This window comes from Lithobates pipiens, unplaced genomic scaffold (assembly GCF_037356315.1).
Source record: "Lithobates pipiens isolate NorthernLeopardFrog02 unplaced genomic scaffold, aLitPip1_a1.2 Scaffold_19, whole genome shotgun sequence".
Classification (NCBI taxonomy): Eukaryota; Metazoa; Chordata; class Amphibia; order Anura; family Ranidae; genus Lithobates; species Lithobates pipiens.
Window position 1 is genome coordinate 470,198,911 of NW_027507764.1, and position 18,688 is coordinate 470,217,598.

Below are 18,688 nucleotides of genomic sequence, written 5' to 3' on the forward strand. Positions count from 1 at the left end.
TACGCGGCCTAACAGTCCATCCTGAGTGCCATCAATTTATACAGTGATCCCTAACCTCAAGCAGCCCACAATCCAAGACCCCCAACTCACATTCATGTACTAGGGCCAATTTGGACAGAAGCCAATTAACCTACCAGAATGTCTTTGAAGTGTGGGAGGAAACCCACACAGGCACAGTGAGAACATACAAACTCCAGGCAGATAGTGTTGTGGTTGGGATTTGAACCAGCAACCCTTTGTACTGCTAGATGAGAGTGCTACCCCCTACACCACTGTGCCACCCACAGTTGTTTTTGAATTGCCACCAAAACTGTTTTTGATTTACATGCATGAAATATTTACCATAGATATTAAATATTCTGCCAGGTCAGCATGGTCAAACAAACACGATCTGTTGGAAAAACAAAAGCAAAGTAAATATTGGGAAAAAAGCAATACAAGAGATAAGGACATGCAACACAATGGCAAAATGACAAATATGAAATATTAAGTTTCAAGTTTACTTCAAACTATAAAATAATGAAGCTTTGTTGGACTTGGAGATAGTTAAACTTGCACAGAGAAATTTAAAATGGAAAGCTGAAATCCAGGCAGGCAGATAATAAATAGTTGAAATACACATGTGAGCTGTCTTATTTGCAAAAGATTTCTTATCCTGTCCAGTCCCATTTGTTTTTCATAAACCTCTGCCAAAAAGGACTGCTGATTTCTCTGTTAGATGTAAATTACCATATTTATCGGTGTGTAACACGCACATGCGTAAAACACGCACCCTAACTTTAAGAGGGAAATTTCAGGAAAAAACGTTCCACAGCCCCCTGCACAGTACACGGACCCCCTACACAGGACACAGGCCCCCTGCACAGCACACGGACCCCCAGAACAGCACATGGACCCACAGCACACAGATCCCTAGCAGAGCACATGGACCCATTAGCACAGCACATGGAACCCAGCATAGTAAGCAGACTCCCTGCACAACACGTGGACCCCCTGCACTTTACACGGACCCCCTGCACAACACGCGGACCCTCTGCACAACACGCGGAACCCCTTCACAACACGCAGACCCCCTGCACATTACGTGGACCCCTGTACAGTACACAGACCCCCAGAACAGTACATGAACCCCCTGAACAGTACACTGACCCCCTGCCCAGCACACGGACCCCCTGCACATTAGGCAGACCCCTGCACAGTACACAGCCTCCTTTGATTATAAAGCTCCCCCTGCACTCCCAAGAGACCCCCAGTCTCCTGGGACAGCATTGCCAGCATACTCTAAAGTTGAGAAAACGTCACTGTCAGCCCCTTCTCATACACCATTGCTCCTGGGTCACTGTCATTGTAAATTGAAGCTTCTAAATACCTCAATTAACGCCGCTCTATTGTGGACCCAGTCATGTGACTGCTCTCCTCAGCTGCTTCATTGACGGTCACATGGCCGCTCTCTTCCTCCAATCAAAAGCTACACTCAAAGAGGAGTTGGAGTGGGAGGAGGAGAGCCACTAGAATGAGCGGCGTTAATTGAGGTATTAGAGGGTTTGATTTACATGGAGAGTTACACAAGAGGAGTGGTGTATAAAGAAGTTGTGGTCAGTAATGTTTTCCTAACGTTAAAGTATGGCAGCCGGCCTGACACCCCCCTAATGGGTGGCACCCGGGGCAGTCCCTTCCTCTCCAAGTCTGTGTGTTGCTGTGTAAGGTAGCCTAAAGATGAATCAGTTTTTTCCATTCAACCAGCAGGTTGAGTGAAAAAAATGGACTTGATTTCTCCATCCACACACTCCAGATGGATGGAGGAACCCTCCCTGCTGAGCTATTGTATTCTGTCAACGGAGAGATTTCTCCACTGTCCAAATACACATATCAGCATTGTAGGCTAAAGATTCTAGGTTTTATTGTCAAAGCTTAATTGAACAAACTGTCTTGCCCTGTACACACGACCGGAAAAGATCTAACTTTCAACAGGACTAGAAACAAACGTATACATTTTTCTGGGATGCTTAAAGCCTAACTCGGCTTTAATCCCTTGATCCTCAAAATGATCTAACAGAATGACCTTTATAATAGTCAGGAGAACCATAAAACAAATCGAGTTCTGACGGAATTCTGATGAAACTGTCTTGCGTACACACGATCACACCAAAGTCCGATCGTCAAGAGCACGGTGACGTACAGCGCATACGATGGGACTAGAAAAAGGAAGTTCAATAGCCAGTAGCCAATAGCTTCTGTCTCGTACTTGCTTCAGAGCATGCGTAGTTTCTGTCAGAACAGCATACAGACGAGCGGTAAATATTTAGAACAAGTTCTATTTCTAGGTCCGTCAGAATTAAAAAAAAAAAAAGTCTGATGAGGCATACACACGATCGGAATATATGATGAAAAGCTTCCATCTGACTTTTTCTGTTGGACATTCCGCTTGTGTGTACGTGGCATTAAACAAGTTAGAAGCTGATTGATGCACATTTGCATAAAAATTATGCACTATGCAGTTTTAGTAAATCAATATGTCAAGATAGATTAAGATAGTTATGTTAGTTATATGTAAACATACATTTAATTAATTTTTTGCAGGAACAACAACTGCATTCAGTTTTTTTTTATATCTGCCTGTTATGCATGGTTAATTTTTTTCATCTTCCCACCAATAAACTCAGACAACATTTTCCACAATTCAAATGGTGTAACAAATCCAAAGTATAATAATGGTTTATTTTATAAAAATTTATTCCAAGCGCTATTAGATATTGTGAGCTGATATTTCCATACACAGTCACCATAAATTACTAAAAACCAACAGATGGACAGGCAGGAGATGCGGTTTATGAGGCATTCAACCATAACATTTATTACCTTCTATAATTTATATTCTGCTTTTTATTGGTATATTGCTAAATTGGTACATTAAGGTTACTGATATGTTATCAAATTTTTAAGGATTTTTAATGTTTCAATATTAGTTCAGTGTTATAAGATACACTGTCACAAAAGCTTCACAATGAACATTCATTTCTACTTGCTTATATTACTTTGTTTAACCAAATGAAATTCTTAAATGCAGTTTATTTTTGTTCAAAAGAAATTCTCTCTCTTTTATGTTTTATTCATTATACTGTTTATCATTATCAGCTTTGCCATTTATAATGAACTATATACTCTGCAACAGGCAAATTGTAATGCAAATATATAAACTATTTCTAGATTTTATCAGAACTTAAAATATTTCTGATAGAAATCAGGAAGAAGTGATTATCTAGAAATGTTTGTTGTTCATGCAACCAACTTTCTATCCAATAATCTTATCTCTCGATCAAGTAGGTTCCAGCCGTCACTGACACTTCTGAGAAGCAGACTGGAAGACTGGGAGGCCATCATTTGAGGCGAGGGTCAGCAAAAGGGAGGGACTTGCCCTGGGCTGAGTAAACATACATAGAGCAACCAACTAAGCCAGCCTGCCACTCACATTACCTAGATTTACTATGAAATTAGAACTCACCAGCTGGGAAAGTTGTACCTGAGCCTCTTATTCCATTTTGCAGTGCTGGTGGTGTCAGTGATGAGTGGGTACTTGTGCTGAGCCTGTGCTATGCTGTGTGATGTACTCCAAGCCTTCCAGCTGGGAAACCTGCCCCACTCCCCAACCCATGCGCTGTCCCACAAGCCATACCCACCCCACGCCACTCGTCCCATTTGGCCACTCCCCAGAAATGTACACAGGAGGAGAGGAGGTGACAGAAACTCTGACACTGTATGCTGGTCTGGAGCTGGAGGCAGAGATGGTACCATGTCGGCGGTGTATTTTGTATAATGCTGGCTGCTTGTGTCTCTTTTTCCTGCCTGGCTGACGGCTGCAGCCATGGCTGCAACACTGTCAGAGTGAGACCTAATGCCATTACCGGGCGCCGGGCAGCAATGAGTGATACATCTTTTCTACTTACACACAGGAGTCAGGACATATAGAGGTGGAGGCAAGGCCCCAAGCCATGGCCACCCCTGCTCAAACTGCCGCCTGGGTCCTATGGACCCACTGGGACCCATTGTAAGGCCAGCCCTGGTGCTAGACCACATACAAGGATATCTTAAAAATAGATGGAGTTGCATGGCCACACATTGGATAATTCTTGGGAATTCTACTGGTGAGATCACCACAATTCACTGTTCACCCCCCCCCCCCCCCCCCCACACACACACACACACACACACACACACAATCCCAGATAATAACCACAAACCTAAACAAAAATATTTTAATTTTTTTTTAATTAGTAAACTTGGGCCAAGAAGAAGTGGCTGAAAGAATATATGGCACATTTCTTAAGATAAAAAGTAGTAAATTCCTTACTTGTGTAGTGGTGTTTCATTATTTCCATCTGGCAAGTCAACTATATTCTTATCCCCAGTGTAGGAAGAGAGCATGAACTTGACAATTTCAGTTGCTCCTTGAGTAGAAGCAAAATGAAGAGCTGTGGCATTATCGTTCTACAACAGAAAGTAAAATAAACAGAATAGTTATAGTTATATAAAAAACAGGAACTGTTATATTTTAAAATTTCAAATAATTAGCTTAAAAATACAGATTTAATGTAAAACAAATTATTCCCCTTTAGCCCCTTCTTCCCCTCAAATTGCCCCCTTATACTTAGCGCAAACACTCATATTACAAAAGTGGATGTCCCCTACACCCCCCCCCACAAAACAGTAGTGTGCTGTTTTTAATTGCACATTATGAAGGGAAAAATGAACCTACAAACATAGGGGATGTCCATGTAAATTTCAAAAAATATGGTCCTGGTGGGTGGACTCCAGTAATCCACTTGTCATTGTCAATGCCCCTCTTCTTAGATGAAGAGGATAATAATTAAAACGGACTAATAGTTTCCTAATGGCAATTGGTTCAGGGGTTGACAGTGAAATGAACTAAGGTGAATGTAGGGTAAGGTTATAAGGGAGAGGCCAAGTATTTAAAGTGCAAAAATTTATATTCTGCATGTGGTGTAAAAATACTAACTCTTTGACAATTGATTTCAATAAAGGTACTCTATGACCTATGGGTCAGTACGTATACATAAATGCCTTATGGTAAAAATGGGTATTTGTCATAAATGCTTTTCTTTAGTCTGTGAAATGCTATGAGGGTTTGCCACTGTTTTATATGTTTATTATTATAAAAATTGGACTTTATTTGCACAGAGGCTGTTTATACTTCAAGGACTCTATATTGTTTTTGTATCTATTAATGCACAGTGCACATTATGATGAGATAGATGGCTCACGTGTATATGGCACTGTAGATTCATGTAAAAAATCCCCAACACACATTCGCTTATAATTTATTAATTTATATGCTTACAGTTAGTAATATAATAAGTGCCATACAAATTGTATTTCAAATCAGTATACACCTTCTGTTTGAGGTAATTGTGATTGGCCTTTATCATCCTCTCTGTGCTTCAGCACACTTTCCTACCAATCTGGTTTTACACCACACCAAAGAGGTCCAGAGTCCCCAAGAAGGACGTTGTAAAACAGAGATGACACAGCACCCCTTTAAAAAATCAGGAGTATGGCACATTCATAAACTACAGTGGTGCACCTTACAAATGTGCACCATGCTATTTAAATGAATGAACAAAAAGCTGCAAGGTCAAATGACCTGTCAAAGTAGCATTAAAAAAAAGAACTCTGTGGGACAATACAGACTCCACGCCACAGCCCACATTTTATGAATATGACATAAAAATGCAGATGCAGTGTGGCGTGCCATTGCAGTATCCAGTGAATAAAAAGCCCATGTGTCTCAATAAATATTTATATTCCCTATTTTAGGCAGGACACGAAGATTGACTTTAAAATACACATATACTTTGTTACCGCTATCTTTCAATGCTTCATGAGTGATAATCTGGTAAAATAGCAACTACTTGTTTGAGATCGATCTTTGCTCCATATTCAATGCAGGCTTTTACAATTGCCAAGCGTCCATTTTGAACTGCCACATGGAGAGGGCTACTTTTTTCATTGTCTGTGAAATTGATGTGATCTTCAATACTAAACCCAAGTTCTTCACCTGCACAGTAAAAAACGAATAAGTAATTAAATACAATTTTGCCCAATTTCCCAATTTCCCAGAGCTGATGATTAAATGCGCTAACATACCTTTTTTTAGTACCAGGTCCATGCATTTTAAAGAACCAGCAAATGCAGTCATGTGTATAGGATAACATCCAATTTTATTTCTTTTACACAGCTTTGCCCCATGATTTAACTGCAAGACAAAAATAATAATAACACACATGGGATTTCAGACAGAAATCATTTATTAGCTCCAGGGAGTGAAAGCAAAGTCATGTGTAAGCGCTACGTGGTTGAAGTCAAAGTTTACATACGTTTTCCCTGTGACAGCAATGATAGATCCAGCTCTGTCATATCGCTTGTTCACATGCTCCACCATTCATAGAAGTGCCAGATTTTTTTTTAGATTCTGGCACAACTCCACCTTTGTCGAGTAAAAAACATTCCCTTCTGGGTGATTTATGTACATTTCAAGGATTATAACAAACTTTATTGCAGATTCCCACCCTTTGTTATTCTGAAGAAATCCCTCTATGTTTCTCTGTGCCTCTGTTCTGAGTGGGTCTAATGGGAGTGGTTTCATAATTAACTGTCAGGAGTGCAGCTGCAGAGCACTAATGAGGAAATCTGCTGGGCCTGCATCCCTTTAGACGTGTTCCTATTAAAAAAGTATCTCTCCAAAAATGACATTTTTGTTGCAGGGGATGCCTGAAATCTGACTTGTATCTTAGGCAGACTTCTGGGAAAATTGGTGAGCCAATCACACAAGCAGGAAATGATGTTTCTGGAGGGTGGTCAGTACACACTCTGTGTACAGAACAACTCCAGGTAGTCATATTGCAATGCATTCTCAGAAAATTACAGTGGCTGCATATTGAAAAGGAAAGGTTATTTTTAATAACATTCAAGTACAATATGATTAGTGTCACAATTATATGTGCTATATTATTTGTTCTTTATTTGCTATTTTTTTTCCCCACGAAAGTGGCGTTACCCTTTTAAAGGAGCAGGGGAGGATCATAGGAAAGGTAAGCATATATGGCTGGGGATGGGAAGAATTAAAGTAAAGTTTTGTTAAAAAGTAAAAATATAGTACCTCCTCCAACCCCATTAATTAAGAAACATCATCACATTTTCTGTATTTTTGTCAGTAGTAGAAATGAACAGATTGCTTTCTGTGAAATTGTATATGCATTTAGGGTAGTTTAGTTTATTTTGTTTTGTGTTTTAAATAAAATAAAACATATAAAATGATAAGGCCAATAGGGAGCATTTTTTGGCACTCAATCTGGTTCAGGACAATTAAAAGGAGCTTCTGTAACTCCCAGGAGCCAATAGCATCTACATCAAAGTTTTATCGTAAACCTGTCTTGAGAGCAATACAGAGGCTGCCGGCTTCTTTTTTCACTGACCTCCAAAAAGTATGAAAATTTGGTCTTCTGACTTTAAGTTGAATTTCTTGATATTCGAACTTGTTTGGGGTCACTGACTAGTGGTAATGCTGGTAGGTCACTACCATAGCTGTGCAACTAGCATTTTCATATGGAGGAAAAGTTCCTGAATTTCTCTCTGCTGCAGTACTTGACATATACATGAGATGTCTTTAGATGACATAAGAGTTTCTCATGTATTGTTATAGCTCTAAGAAACCTTCCAAGGCTAACACTACTTCCTGTGAACTGTGGTGCACATGACTCTGTAGCACATAAGCACTTGACATGAAGTCATTAAGGAATCTTTTGCTGGCAGGCTTGTTTTATTACTTCATGTGCCCAATAATTGTAGATAGTAAAGCACTTGATATCTTCTTGACAGGAAATCACAGGCTGGGAAGAAACAACAAAAGCTATGCTAAATGTACCTGCATGCCCCTTCCATTAATATCTGAAGCTCATTTGCTTCTTTCTTAGTACCTGGGGTTCTTTCTTTGCAATGAACACCTATCCTTAAGCGGGGTTCCACCCTAAAGTGGAACTTCCGCTGATCGGAACCTGCCCCCTCTACGGTGTCACAATTGGCACCTTTCAGGGGGGTGCAGATACCTTTTAAAGACAGGTATTTACACCCACTTCCGGGCATAGACTCCCACGGGAGTCTATGCCTCTTCCTGTCCCTGCGCGCTGTCTGCTGGGACACACACAGGTCCCAGAGACAGTGTGGACAATTCCTATTGCGCTGCGCGACTTGCGCATGCGCAGTAGGGAACCGGGAAGTGAAGCCGCAGTACTTCACTTCCTGATTCCCTCACCTAGAATGGTGGCGGCAGCAGCCGAGAGCCGAGCGATCGATAGGCCTCGGCTGCCGGCATCGCTGGACCCCGGGACAGGTGAGTGTCCATTTATTAAAAGTCAGCAGCTGCAGTATTTGTAGCTGCTGGCTTTTAATATTTTTTTCCACAGTGCAATCCCGCTTTAAACAGCTTGTAATCATTATAATAAAGATACTTTTTCTTCCAAAATTGCCACTATATTACATCGAAAGGATATTTCAACACTAAGGGAATTGGGAACGTTGTACTGTACACCACTTCAGTTTATATATTCACTACTGCACAAAAGTTTTAGGCAGATGTGAAGAAGTCAAAAAAGAGTATAGTGACAAAGGCTCTACGAGCACTAAGAGGTACCACGACTGAAGCCCTCGCCGAAAAACGTCAGATTCTCTTTTATTTTCACTCTTATGTAGTCAGTAAATACGCATATTAATTACAGCATTGCCAGATCTATCTTTTTGCATAGGTGTGAAAAAGTGCTGTAAATGAGGAATGTCGTCAGAAATAGAACTGTTAATGGTTTATTTTTATTAATTAACAAAATGTAAAGTAAATGAACAGAAGAGAAATGAAAATCAAATCAATATTTGGTGTCAATTATTTTAAGTACACTTGCACACAGTTTTTGAAGGAATTCAACAGGTAGGTTGATACAAACATCCTGGAGAAGCAACCACAAATCTTCTGTGACTGTAGGGGGCTGCCTCAAATCCTTTGATCTCTTCATATAATCCCAGAAACACTCTATGAATTTAAGATCAGGGTTCTGTAGAGGCCAAACCATCATGTTCAGGACTCCTGGTTCTTCTTTACATTGAAGATAGTTCTTAATGACATTGGCCGTATGTTTGGTTTTGTTGTCATGCTACAGAATAAATGTGGGGCCTATCTCGCCTCCCTGATGGTATGGCATGGTGGATAAGTATCTACCTGTATTTCTCAGCATTGAGGACATCATTGATCCTGACCAACTCTTCAACTACATTTTCAGAAATGCAGCCCCAAACTTGCAAGGAACCTCCACCTTGTTTAACTGTTGTCTGCAGATACTCATTATTGTACCGATCATCAAACTTTCAGCAAACAAACTGCCTTATGCTACAGCCAAATATTTCAAGTTTTGACTCATCAGTCCAGAGCACCTTCTGCCATTTTTCTGCTCCCCAGTTTCTATATTTTCATACATATTTGAGTTTCTTAGCCTTGTTTCCACATCAGAGGCATGGCTTTTTGGCCGCAATTCTTCCATCAACATCACTTCTGGCCAGACTTCTCTGGACAGTAGATGGGTGAACCGGGTCCAACTGGTTTCCACCAGTTCTGTGCAGATGGCACTGCTGGACATCTTCTGTAATCAACATCTTCTGAAGTCAAAGGGAAGTAAGCAGGAAGCGTCCTTCATCTGCTGCATTAAGCTTCCTTGGCTGACCGTGTCTATGGTCCTCAGCATTGCTTGTTTCTTTGTGCTTCTTCATAAGAGCTTGACTAACATATCTTGAAACTCCAGTCTGCTTTGAAATATTTGCCTGGGAGAGACCTTGCTGATACAATATAACTACCTTGTGTCTTGTTGCTGTGCTCAGTCTTGCCACGGTGTATGACCTTTGACATGAAATTGTCTTCCACAACCTCAATTTAGTAGCAGAGTTTGGCTGTTCCATAGGTTTAAGCCTCCTACACATCTGTTTCTGTTTCAGTTAAAGAGGGATTCCACCTACAAAAAAAATATTAAAAGCCAGCAGCTATAAATACTTAATAAATGGACACTCATCTGTCCCAGGGTCCAGCGATGTTGGCAGCCAAGACCGATCGATCGCCCCATTCTAGGTGAGGGAATCAGGAAGTGAAGCGTTGCGGCTTCACTTCCCGGTTCCCTACTGTGCATGCGTGAGTCGTGCAGAGCAATAGGAATGGTCCGCGCTGTCTCTGGGACCTGTGTGTGTCCCAGCAGACAGCGCGGCGGGATAGGAAACTGCATAGACGTGGGAGTCTATGCCTGGAAGTGGGTGCAAATACCTGTCTTAGACAGGTATCTGCATCCCCCTGAAAGGTGGCAACTGTGACACCGGAGGGGGGAGGGTTCTGATGAGCGGAAGTTCCACTTTAGAGTGGAACCCCGCTTTAATGACTGTGTTTTAACCTACATTTGTAAATCACACCCCGACTCTAATCCTACAAAATCCCTGACTTTGTGCAAGTGTAAGAGCCAATACTGGTTTGAAGCCAAAGGGTAGTCACACCAAATATTTGATTTCGATTTTCCTTCTTTTCGCTAATTTTGCATTTTGTAAATTGATAAACAACAAAATATATATTTTATATATTTGAAAGCATTCTTACTTTACGGTATTTCTTCATAACTGCCAAAAACTTGTGCACAGCTCTGTCTGTCTGTGTGTGTGTGTGTGTGGTGTGTGTGTGTGTGTGTGTGTGTGTGTGTGTGTATATATATATATTATATACAGTATCTCACAAAAGTGAGTACACCCCTCCCATTTTTGTAAATATTTTATTATATCTTTTCATGTGACAACACTGAAGAAAGGACACTTTGCTACAATATAAAGTAGTGAGTGTACAGCTCGTATAACAGTATAAATTTGCAGTCCCCTCAAAATAACTCAACACACAGCCATTAATGTCTAAACCGCAAAGAATCATTGCTCTACATAAAGATGGCCTAGGCTATAAGAAGATTGCCAAGACCCTGAATCTGAGCTGCAGCACGGTGACCAAGGCCACGGTGACCGGTTTAACAGTACAGGTTCCACTCAGAATAGGCCTCTCCATGGTCGACCAAAGAAGTTGAGTGCATGAGCTCAGCGTCATATCCAGAGGTTGTCTTTGGGAAATAGATGTATGAGTGCTACCAGCATTGCTGCAGAGGTTGAAGGGGTGGGCAGTCAGCCTGTCAGTGGGCAGTCAGCCTGTTAGACCATACTCCACACACTGCATCAAATTGGTCTGCATGGCTATCGTCCCAGAAGGAAGCCTCTTCTAAAGATGATGCACAGCAAAGTCCGCAAGCAGTTTGCTGAAGACAAGCAAACTAAGCATATGCATTACTGGAACCATGTCCTGTGGTCTGATGAGACCAAGATATATTTATTTAGTTCAGATGGTGTCAAGCGTGTGTGGTGGAAGCCAGGTGAGAAGTGCAAAGACAAGTGTGTCTTGCCTACAGTCAAGCATGGTGGTGGGAGTGTCATGGTTTGGAGCTGCATGAGTGCTGCCGACACTGGGGAGCTACAGTTCATTGAGGGAACCATGAATGCCAACATGTACTGTGACATACTGAAGCAGAGCATAATACCCTCCCTTTGGAGACTGGGCCGCAGGGCAGTATTCCAACATGATAACGACCCCAAACACACCTCCAAGACGACCACTGCCTTGCTAAAGAAACTTAGGGTAAAGGTGATGAACTGGCCAAGCATTTCTCCATACCTAAACCCTACTGAGCATCTGTGGGGCGTCCTCAAATGGAAGGTGGAAGAGCGCAAGGTCCCTAACATCCATCAGCTCTGTGATGTCATCATGCATGAGTGGAAGAAGACTCCAGTGGTAACTTGTGAAGCTCTGGTGAACCCCATTCCCAAGACGGTTAATACAGTGCTGGAAAATAATGGTGGTCACATAAAATATTTACACTTTGGGGCAAATTTGGGCATTTTCACTTAGGGGTGTACTCGCTTTTGTTGCCAGTGGTTTAGACATTAATTGCTGTGTGTTGAGTTATTTTGAGGGGACAGCATTGTTATACAAGCATGCATTGTAGCAAAGGCTAATTTCTTCAGTGTTGTCACATTAAAAGATATGATAAAATATTTACAAAAATGTGAGGTATGTACTCACTTTTGTGAGCTACTGTATATATATGCTTTGGTTTCTGTGCCAGTCCAGCTGGGTTGCATTGGTTCCCACTTGACTGTAGGTGTAGCTGTCATCACCGGTAGGTGTGAAAATGCAGCAGGCTGGATGTATTTAATACTACCTCTTGCTCAGAAATAGCCCAGTGGGAGGGTCCTCCCTGCTGTGCATTCTGGGAGAGGGTATTTAAGGTACAGACGCCATTTTTAGTGGCTCTCTTTTGCGGGGTTCGCTATCCTGACCTCATGGCCCTCCTGGCCTGGGGTCTGTGCCGCATGGTTCTGCGCCTCAGGGCCTGGCTGGCCCGAGGCTGTGCAACTGAGAGGGTGGGCCACAAAAGTCTTGGGGCCTACTGATCCAGGGGTGGTCCTGTGCTGTCCCGCCTGTGGGGAGAAGCCAAGAAAACTGGAGGATCCAGGGGAGGATTTTTCTAGTAGAGGACCGAGCGCAAGGCTGGTGTCTCTGGAGGTTGCTGGATATATATATATATATATATATATATATATATTTACACATACATTCATACAGGTGTGCTCATAAGTTTACATACCCTGGCAGCATTTATGATTTCTTGCCAATTTTTCAGAGAATATGAATGATGACACAAAAACTTTTCTTTCACTCATGGTTAGTGTTCGGCTGAAGCAATTTATTATCAATCAACTGTGTTTACTCTTTTTAAATCATAATGAGAAAATAAACTACCCAAATGACCATGATCAAAAGTTTACATTTACATACCACAGTTCTTAATACCGTGTATTGCCCTCTTTTAACATCAATGGCAGCTTGAAGTCTTTTGTGGAATGTGTGCATGAGGCTCTTTATCTTTTCATAAGGTAAAGCTGCCCATTCCTCTTGGCAAAAAGCCTCCAGTTCCTGTAAATTATTCTGCTGTAGCCAATGACAGGTCGACTTGGCCTTGTGTTTTGGACCATTGTCATGTAGGAATGTACAAGTACGTCCCATGCGCAGCTTCCTGGCTGATGAATGCAAATGTTCCTCCAGTATTTTTTGATAACATATTGCATTCATCTTGCCATCAATTTTGACCAAATTTCCTGTGCCTTTGTAGCTCACACATCCCCAAAACATCAGCGATCCACCTCCATGTTTCACAGTAGGAATGGTGTACCTTTTATGATAGGCCTTGTTGACTCCTCTCCAAATGTAGCATTTATGGTTGGGGCCAAAAAGAAAAATGTTGGTCTCATCACTCCAAATGACTTTGTGCCAGCAGGTTTGAGGCTTGTCTGTGTGCTGTTTGGCTTATTGTAAGTGGGATGCTTTGTGGCATTTGTTTAGTAATGGCTTTCTTCTGGCGACTCAACCATGCAGCCCATCTTTCTTCAAGTGCCTCCTTATTGTGCATCTTGAAACAGCCACACCACATGTTTTCAGTCCTGTATTTCACCTGAAATAATTTGTAGGTTTTTCTTTGCATCCTGAACAATTTTCCTGGCACATTTGGCTGAAATTTTACTTGGTCTACCTGACCGTGGTTTGGTTTCAACAGAACCCCTCATTTTCCTCTTCTTGGTTAGAGTTTGAACACTGCTGAATGGCATTCTCAATTCCCTGGATATCTTTCTATATCCCTTTCCTGTTTTATACAGTTCAACTACCTTTTCCCCGCAGATCCTTTGACAATTTTTTTGCTTTCCTCGTAACTCAGAATCCAGAAACGTCAGTGTAGCACTGGATGAAAGATGCAAGGGTCTGTCAGGAGTCCAGAAACTCACCGACCATTTATACACACACAAGCAAACTGATCACAGGTGAGGGTGGTTAACTTTAATAGCCATTCAACCCCCTTTGTGTCAACTTGTGTGCATGTTATCAGGCCAAAATCACAAGGGTATATAAACTTTTAATCAGGGTAATTTTGGTAGTTTCTGTTGTCATAATGATTCAAAAAAGTAAACACAGTTGATTGATAATAAATGGCTTCAGCCAAACACTAACCATGATTAAAAGAAATGCTTTTGTGTTATCATTCATATTCTCTGAAAAATGGCCAAGAAATCATAAATTCTGCCAGAGTATGTAAACTTATGAGTACAACTCTATATATATATATATATATATATATATATATATATATATATATATATATATATACAAACCTGCCTGGCCCTATGTGAAAAGGTAACTGCCCCCTCCCATGCTGAATCATGAATGAACTGTGATTAACCACAATATTTTGTAAAGCCCTTGCCACACACAGGCCTGATTACTGCCAGACCTGTTGAATCAAGAAATCACATAAATAGAAGCTGTCCGACAAAGTGAAGTACGCTAACAGATCACAAAAAGTCACATATCATGCCCCAAAATTTAAAACAAAATCAAGAACAGATTAGATTAGAAACAATCTAATTTACATGTATTGGTCTAGGAAGGGATAAAAAGCCATTTCTAAGGCATTGGAACTTCAATCAACCACGGGGAGAGCCATTATCCACAAATGGAGATAACTTGGAACAGCGGTGAACCTTCCCAGGAGTGGCCGGCCTACAAAAATGACTTCAAGAGCATGATGACAAATCATCCAGGAAGTCATAAAAGAACCCCCAACAACATCTAAAGAACTGCATTCCTCACATGCCTCAGGTAAGATCAGTGTTCACGATTCAACAGTAAGAAAGAGACTGGGCAAAAATGGCATCCATGAGAGAGTTCCAAGGCCAAAGTCACTGCTGTCCAAAAAGAACACAAAGGCTCATCTCACATTTACCAAAAGCATCTTGATTATCCCCAAGACTTTTAGGCAAATATTCTGTGGACTAATGAGACAAAAACGTAACTTTTTGGAAGGTGTGTGTCCTGTTACATCTGGCATCTGGCATAAAACGAATACAGCATTTACAGTGCCTTGCAAAAATATTCACCCCCTTGGCTTTTTACCTATTTTGTTACATTACAGCCTTTGGTTCAATGTTTTTTTTAATCTGAATTATATATGATGGATCAGAACACAATAGTCTAAGTTGGTCAAGTAAAATTAGAAATATATATACATAAAAACAATTTTTCAGAAATAAAAAACGAATAAACAAAAAAACAAATAATTGGCATATGCGTATGTTTTCACCCCCTTTGTTATGAAGCCCATAAAAAGCTTTGGTGCAAGCAATTACCTACAGAGGTCAAATAATTAGTGAAATTATGTCCACCTGTGTAAAATCTAAATGTCACATGATCTGTCATTACATATGCACACATTTTTGAAAAGCCCCAGAGGCTGCAACACTTAAGCAATAGGCACCACTAACCAAACAATGCCATGAAGACCAAGAAACTCTCCAAACAAGTAAGGGACAATGTTGTTGAGAAGTACAAGTCAGGGTTAGGTTATATATATAAAAAAAATCTAATCTTTGATGATCCCTAGGAGCACCATCAAATCTATCATAACCAAATGGAAAGAACATGACACAACACCAGACCTGCGAAGAGAGGACTGCACACCAAAACTCACGGACTGGCCAAGGAGGGCATTAATCAGAGAGGCAGCACAGAGACCTAAGGTAGCACTGGAGGATCTGCAGAGTTCCACAGCAGAGACTGGCGTATCTGTACATAGGATGACAATAAGCCACAGAGTTGGCTTTGTTGGGCTTTATGGCAGAGTGGCCAGAAGAAAGCCATTACTTTCAGCAAAAAAAACAAAATGGCTTGTTTTGAGTTTGCGAAAGGGCATGTGGGAGAATTCCAACATTTATGGAGGAAGGTGCTCTGGTCTGATGAGACTAAAATGTAACTATATTCCATCAAAGAAAACACTATGTCTGTCGCAAATCCAACACATCACCCAAAGAACACCATCCCCACAGTGAAACATGGTGGTGGCAGCATCATGCTGTGGGGATGTTTTTCAGCAGTCGGGACTGGAAAACTGGTCAGAGTTGAGGGAAAGATGGATGGTGCTAAATACAGGGATATTCTTGAGAAAAACCTGTACCACTCTGTGTGTGATTTGGCTAGGATGGAGTTTCACCTTCCAGCAGGACAATGACCCCAAACACGCTGCTAAAGCAACACTTGAGTGGTTTAAGGGGAAACATGTGAATGTGTTGGAATGGCCTATTCAAAGCCCAGACCTCAATCCAATAGAAAACCTGTGGTCAGACTTAAAGATTGTTGTTCACAAGCACAAACCATCCAACTTGAAGGAGCTGGAGCAGTTTTGCAAGGAGGCATGGGCAAAAATTCTAGTGATAAGATGTGGCAAGCTCATAGAGACGTATCCAAAGCGACTTGGAGCTGTGATAGCCGCAAAAGGTGGCTCTACTAAGTATTGACTTTAGGGGGTTGAATAGTTATGTAAATTTACTTTTTCTGTTATTTTGTCCTATTTGTTGTTTGCTTCACAATAAATATACAAAAATCTTCAAAGTTGTGGACATGTTCTGTAAATTAAATGATGCAAATCCTCAAACAATCCATGTTAATTCCAGATTGTGAGGCAACAAAACATGAAAAAATTCCAAGGGGGTGAATACTTTTGCAAGGCACTGTAACAACAAGAACATCATACCAACAGTTAGACATTGTGGTGGTAGCGTGATGGTCTGGGGCTGCTTTGCGGCTTCGGGACCTGGAAGACTTACCATATGTAGCAAGTTCCTGGGCCACCAGAGGCCTAATGGTGACCTCCAGAGTTAGGGACAGCTGACATCCTTCTGTGCAGAGTGGGTCAGAAGGCATGGTGGGTATAGTGCCAGGTAGATTGATGGGCATCAGACACTTCTTTAATGCAAAAAGATTTATTGTCTCTTAAACAGAACTGTAGTTGCAAAGTTAATTGGCAGACTCCGAGATCTCTTTAGGCAGACAGCTATGCAGGGAAAGGCATCCAGCTAGACACCATATCTGCATTAGTAGGACTGCTGTCTCCTATGGCAAAAATCTTCTAACAGTTTCTAACAAAGGTTGCAATGAACGCCTTCACTTCTTCTACAATCTCCTATTGTAGAACTTCACTCCGCCGAGCTCCCAGTCTTTCACCAGACTAACAGATCCACTCGCCACTGGATCTTGTGAGCTCTTCCAATCTTCCGCCGCTGGTGAGAATACTGCTCAGGTACTTGCTTTAGCTACTCACAGTGGTCTCCGGTAGCAAGGTGGATGGTCCGTTAGTGGCAACAGCTTCCCTTCTACCTCTGACCACCACTGGTTCTCCGGCCAGCAGAACCATTGCTTCTGATCAGACTGCAAGCCGCAGTCCCAACCCTGCGCTGCTCTTTTGCTTCTAGATATGCCCTGAGACAACCTAGCAGCCAGATGTCCCGGGGATAGGCCCAAGGCTTATGGCCTAGCAACACGGGGCCTTACAACACACGTCCAGACAGCCATCCAGGTGGCACAGAACCCCTGTCACCTGACCTTATCCAAATAAATAGGTTCTCCCAGCAGGCCAAGGGATCCAAGAAAATACCTGCGCATTGGCTGAGACATCCCATTCATTCCTAGTCTGTCCTTGCAGTGACCTTGCCTTGTCTAATGTCACCAAGTACCCGGCCACCTAGTGACAGAAGAGAGAAGTGCAATGATTTCAGAGTTAGGGTGAAATCAATTGACCTCCTGACAATTAGCCAAGGCAACTATCACTTGGCAGATAAATTTAATAGCCACCCTGCCTAAACACCAGGGTGCTACACATAATTGATGGAATCATGAGTTCTGAGCTCTACCAGAAAAACCTAAAGGAGAATATCTGGCCATCAGTTCATGAAGCTCAATCAAGCTCAAGTGCACTTGGGTTATGCAGCAGGACAATGATTCGAAACACAACAGCAAGTCCACCTTAAATCCAATTGAGATGGTGTATCATGACCTTACACAGGCTGTTCATGCTGGAAAATCCTCCAATGTGGCTGAATTAAAACAATTCTGCAAAGAAGAGTGGGCCAAAATTGCTCCACAGCAATATGAAAGACTCATTGCCAGTTATCGCAAACGCTTGATTGCAGTTGTTGCTGCCAAGAGTGGCACAACCAGTTATTAGGTTTAGGGGGCAATTACTTTTTCACATAAAACCAAGCAGGTTTGGACAGCTATATTTTGCCTTAATAAATTAAACCATCATTTAAAAACTGCACTTTGTATTGTCAGTCACCGTATTGTCAGTCACCTCTGCTCTCTGTCCCCCCTCCTCAAGCTCACTGCAGCACTGAGCTGTGGAAAGGGTGGGAGCGGCTGCTCAGGCTCTCAGCGGTTTGCTGAGAGGCTGAGCCAGGTGTCGGCCCAGGCATGTGGGTGGATCCCAACCATATGGCGCCATTTTTCCGCAGCCTGGACCAGCTCTGTGACATCAGCCTATGGTAGGCTTCAACCCACTGTCAGCTGAAAACACACTTCTGTGATCCATAGGAGAAGTGCAGCCAAATGACTGTTTCTTCTATAAGTCTTACCTGTAGGTACGGTGCATATCTCTTAAACTTAAACCGTTTAGGATATGCAGTG

At 41.8% G+C, this 18,688-nt stretch overlaps 1 protein-coding gene across 5 annotated transcripts in view; it reads right to left on the bottom strand.

Annotated features, from left to right (window-relative positions):
• TRPA1 (transient receptor potential cation channel subfamily A member 1) overlaps positions 1-18,688 on the bottom strand; it is a 202,968-nt gene that overhangs the window by 118,473 nt on the left and 65,807 nt on the right. For 4 of the 5 annotated variants that reach the window (XM_077492866.1, XM_077492865.1, XM_077492868.1 and 1 more), the window contains 4 exons: positions 6,163-6,271; positions 5,925-6,073; positions 4,349-4,485; positions 343-391 (listed from right to left, as the gene is read on the bottom strand). In XM_077492866.1, the coding sequence (XP_077348992.1) occupies positions 343-391; positions 4,349-4,485; positions 5,925-6,073; positions 6,163-6,271 (444 nt within the window). The remainder of the gene's footprint in view (positions 1-342; positions 392-4,348; positions 4,486-5,924; positions 6,074-6,162; positions 6,272-18,688) is intronic. The other variant, XM_077492869.1, reaches the window with a different exon arrangement.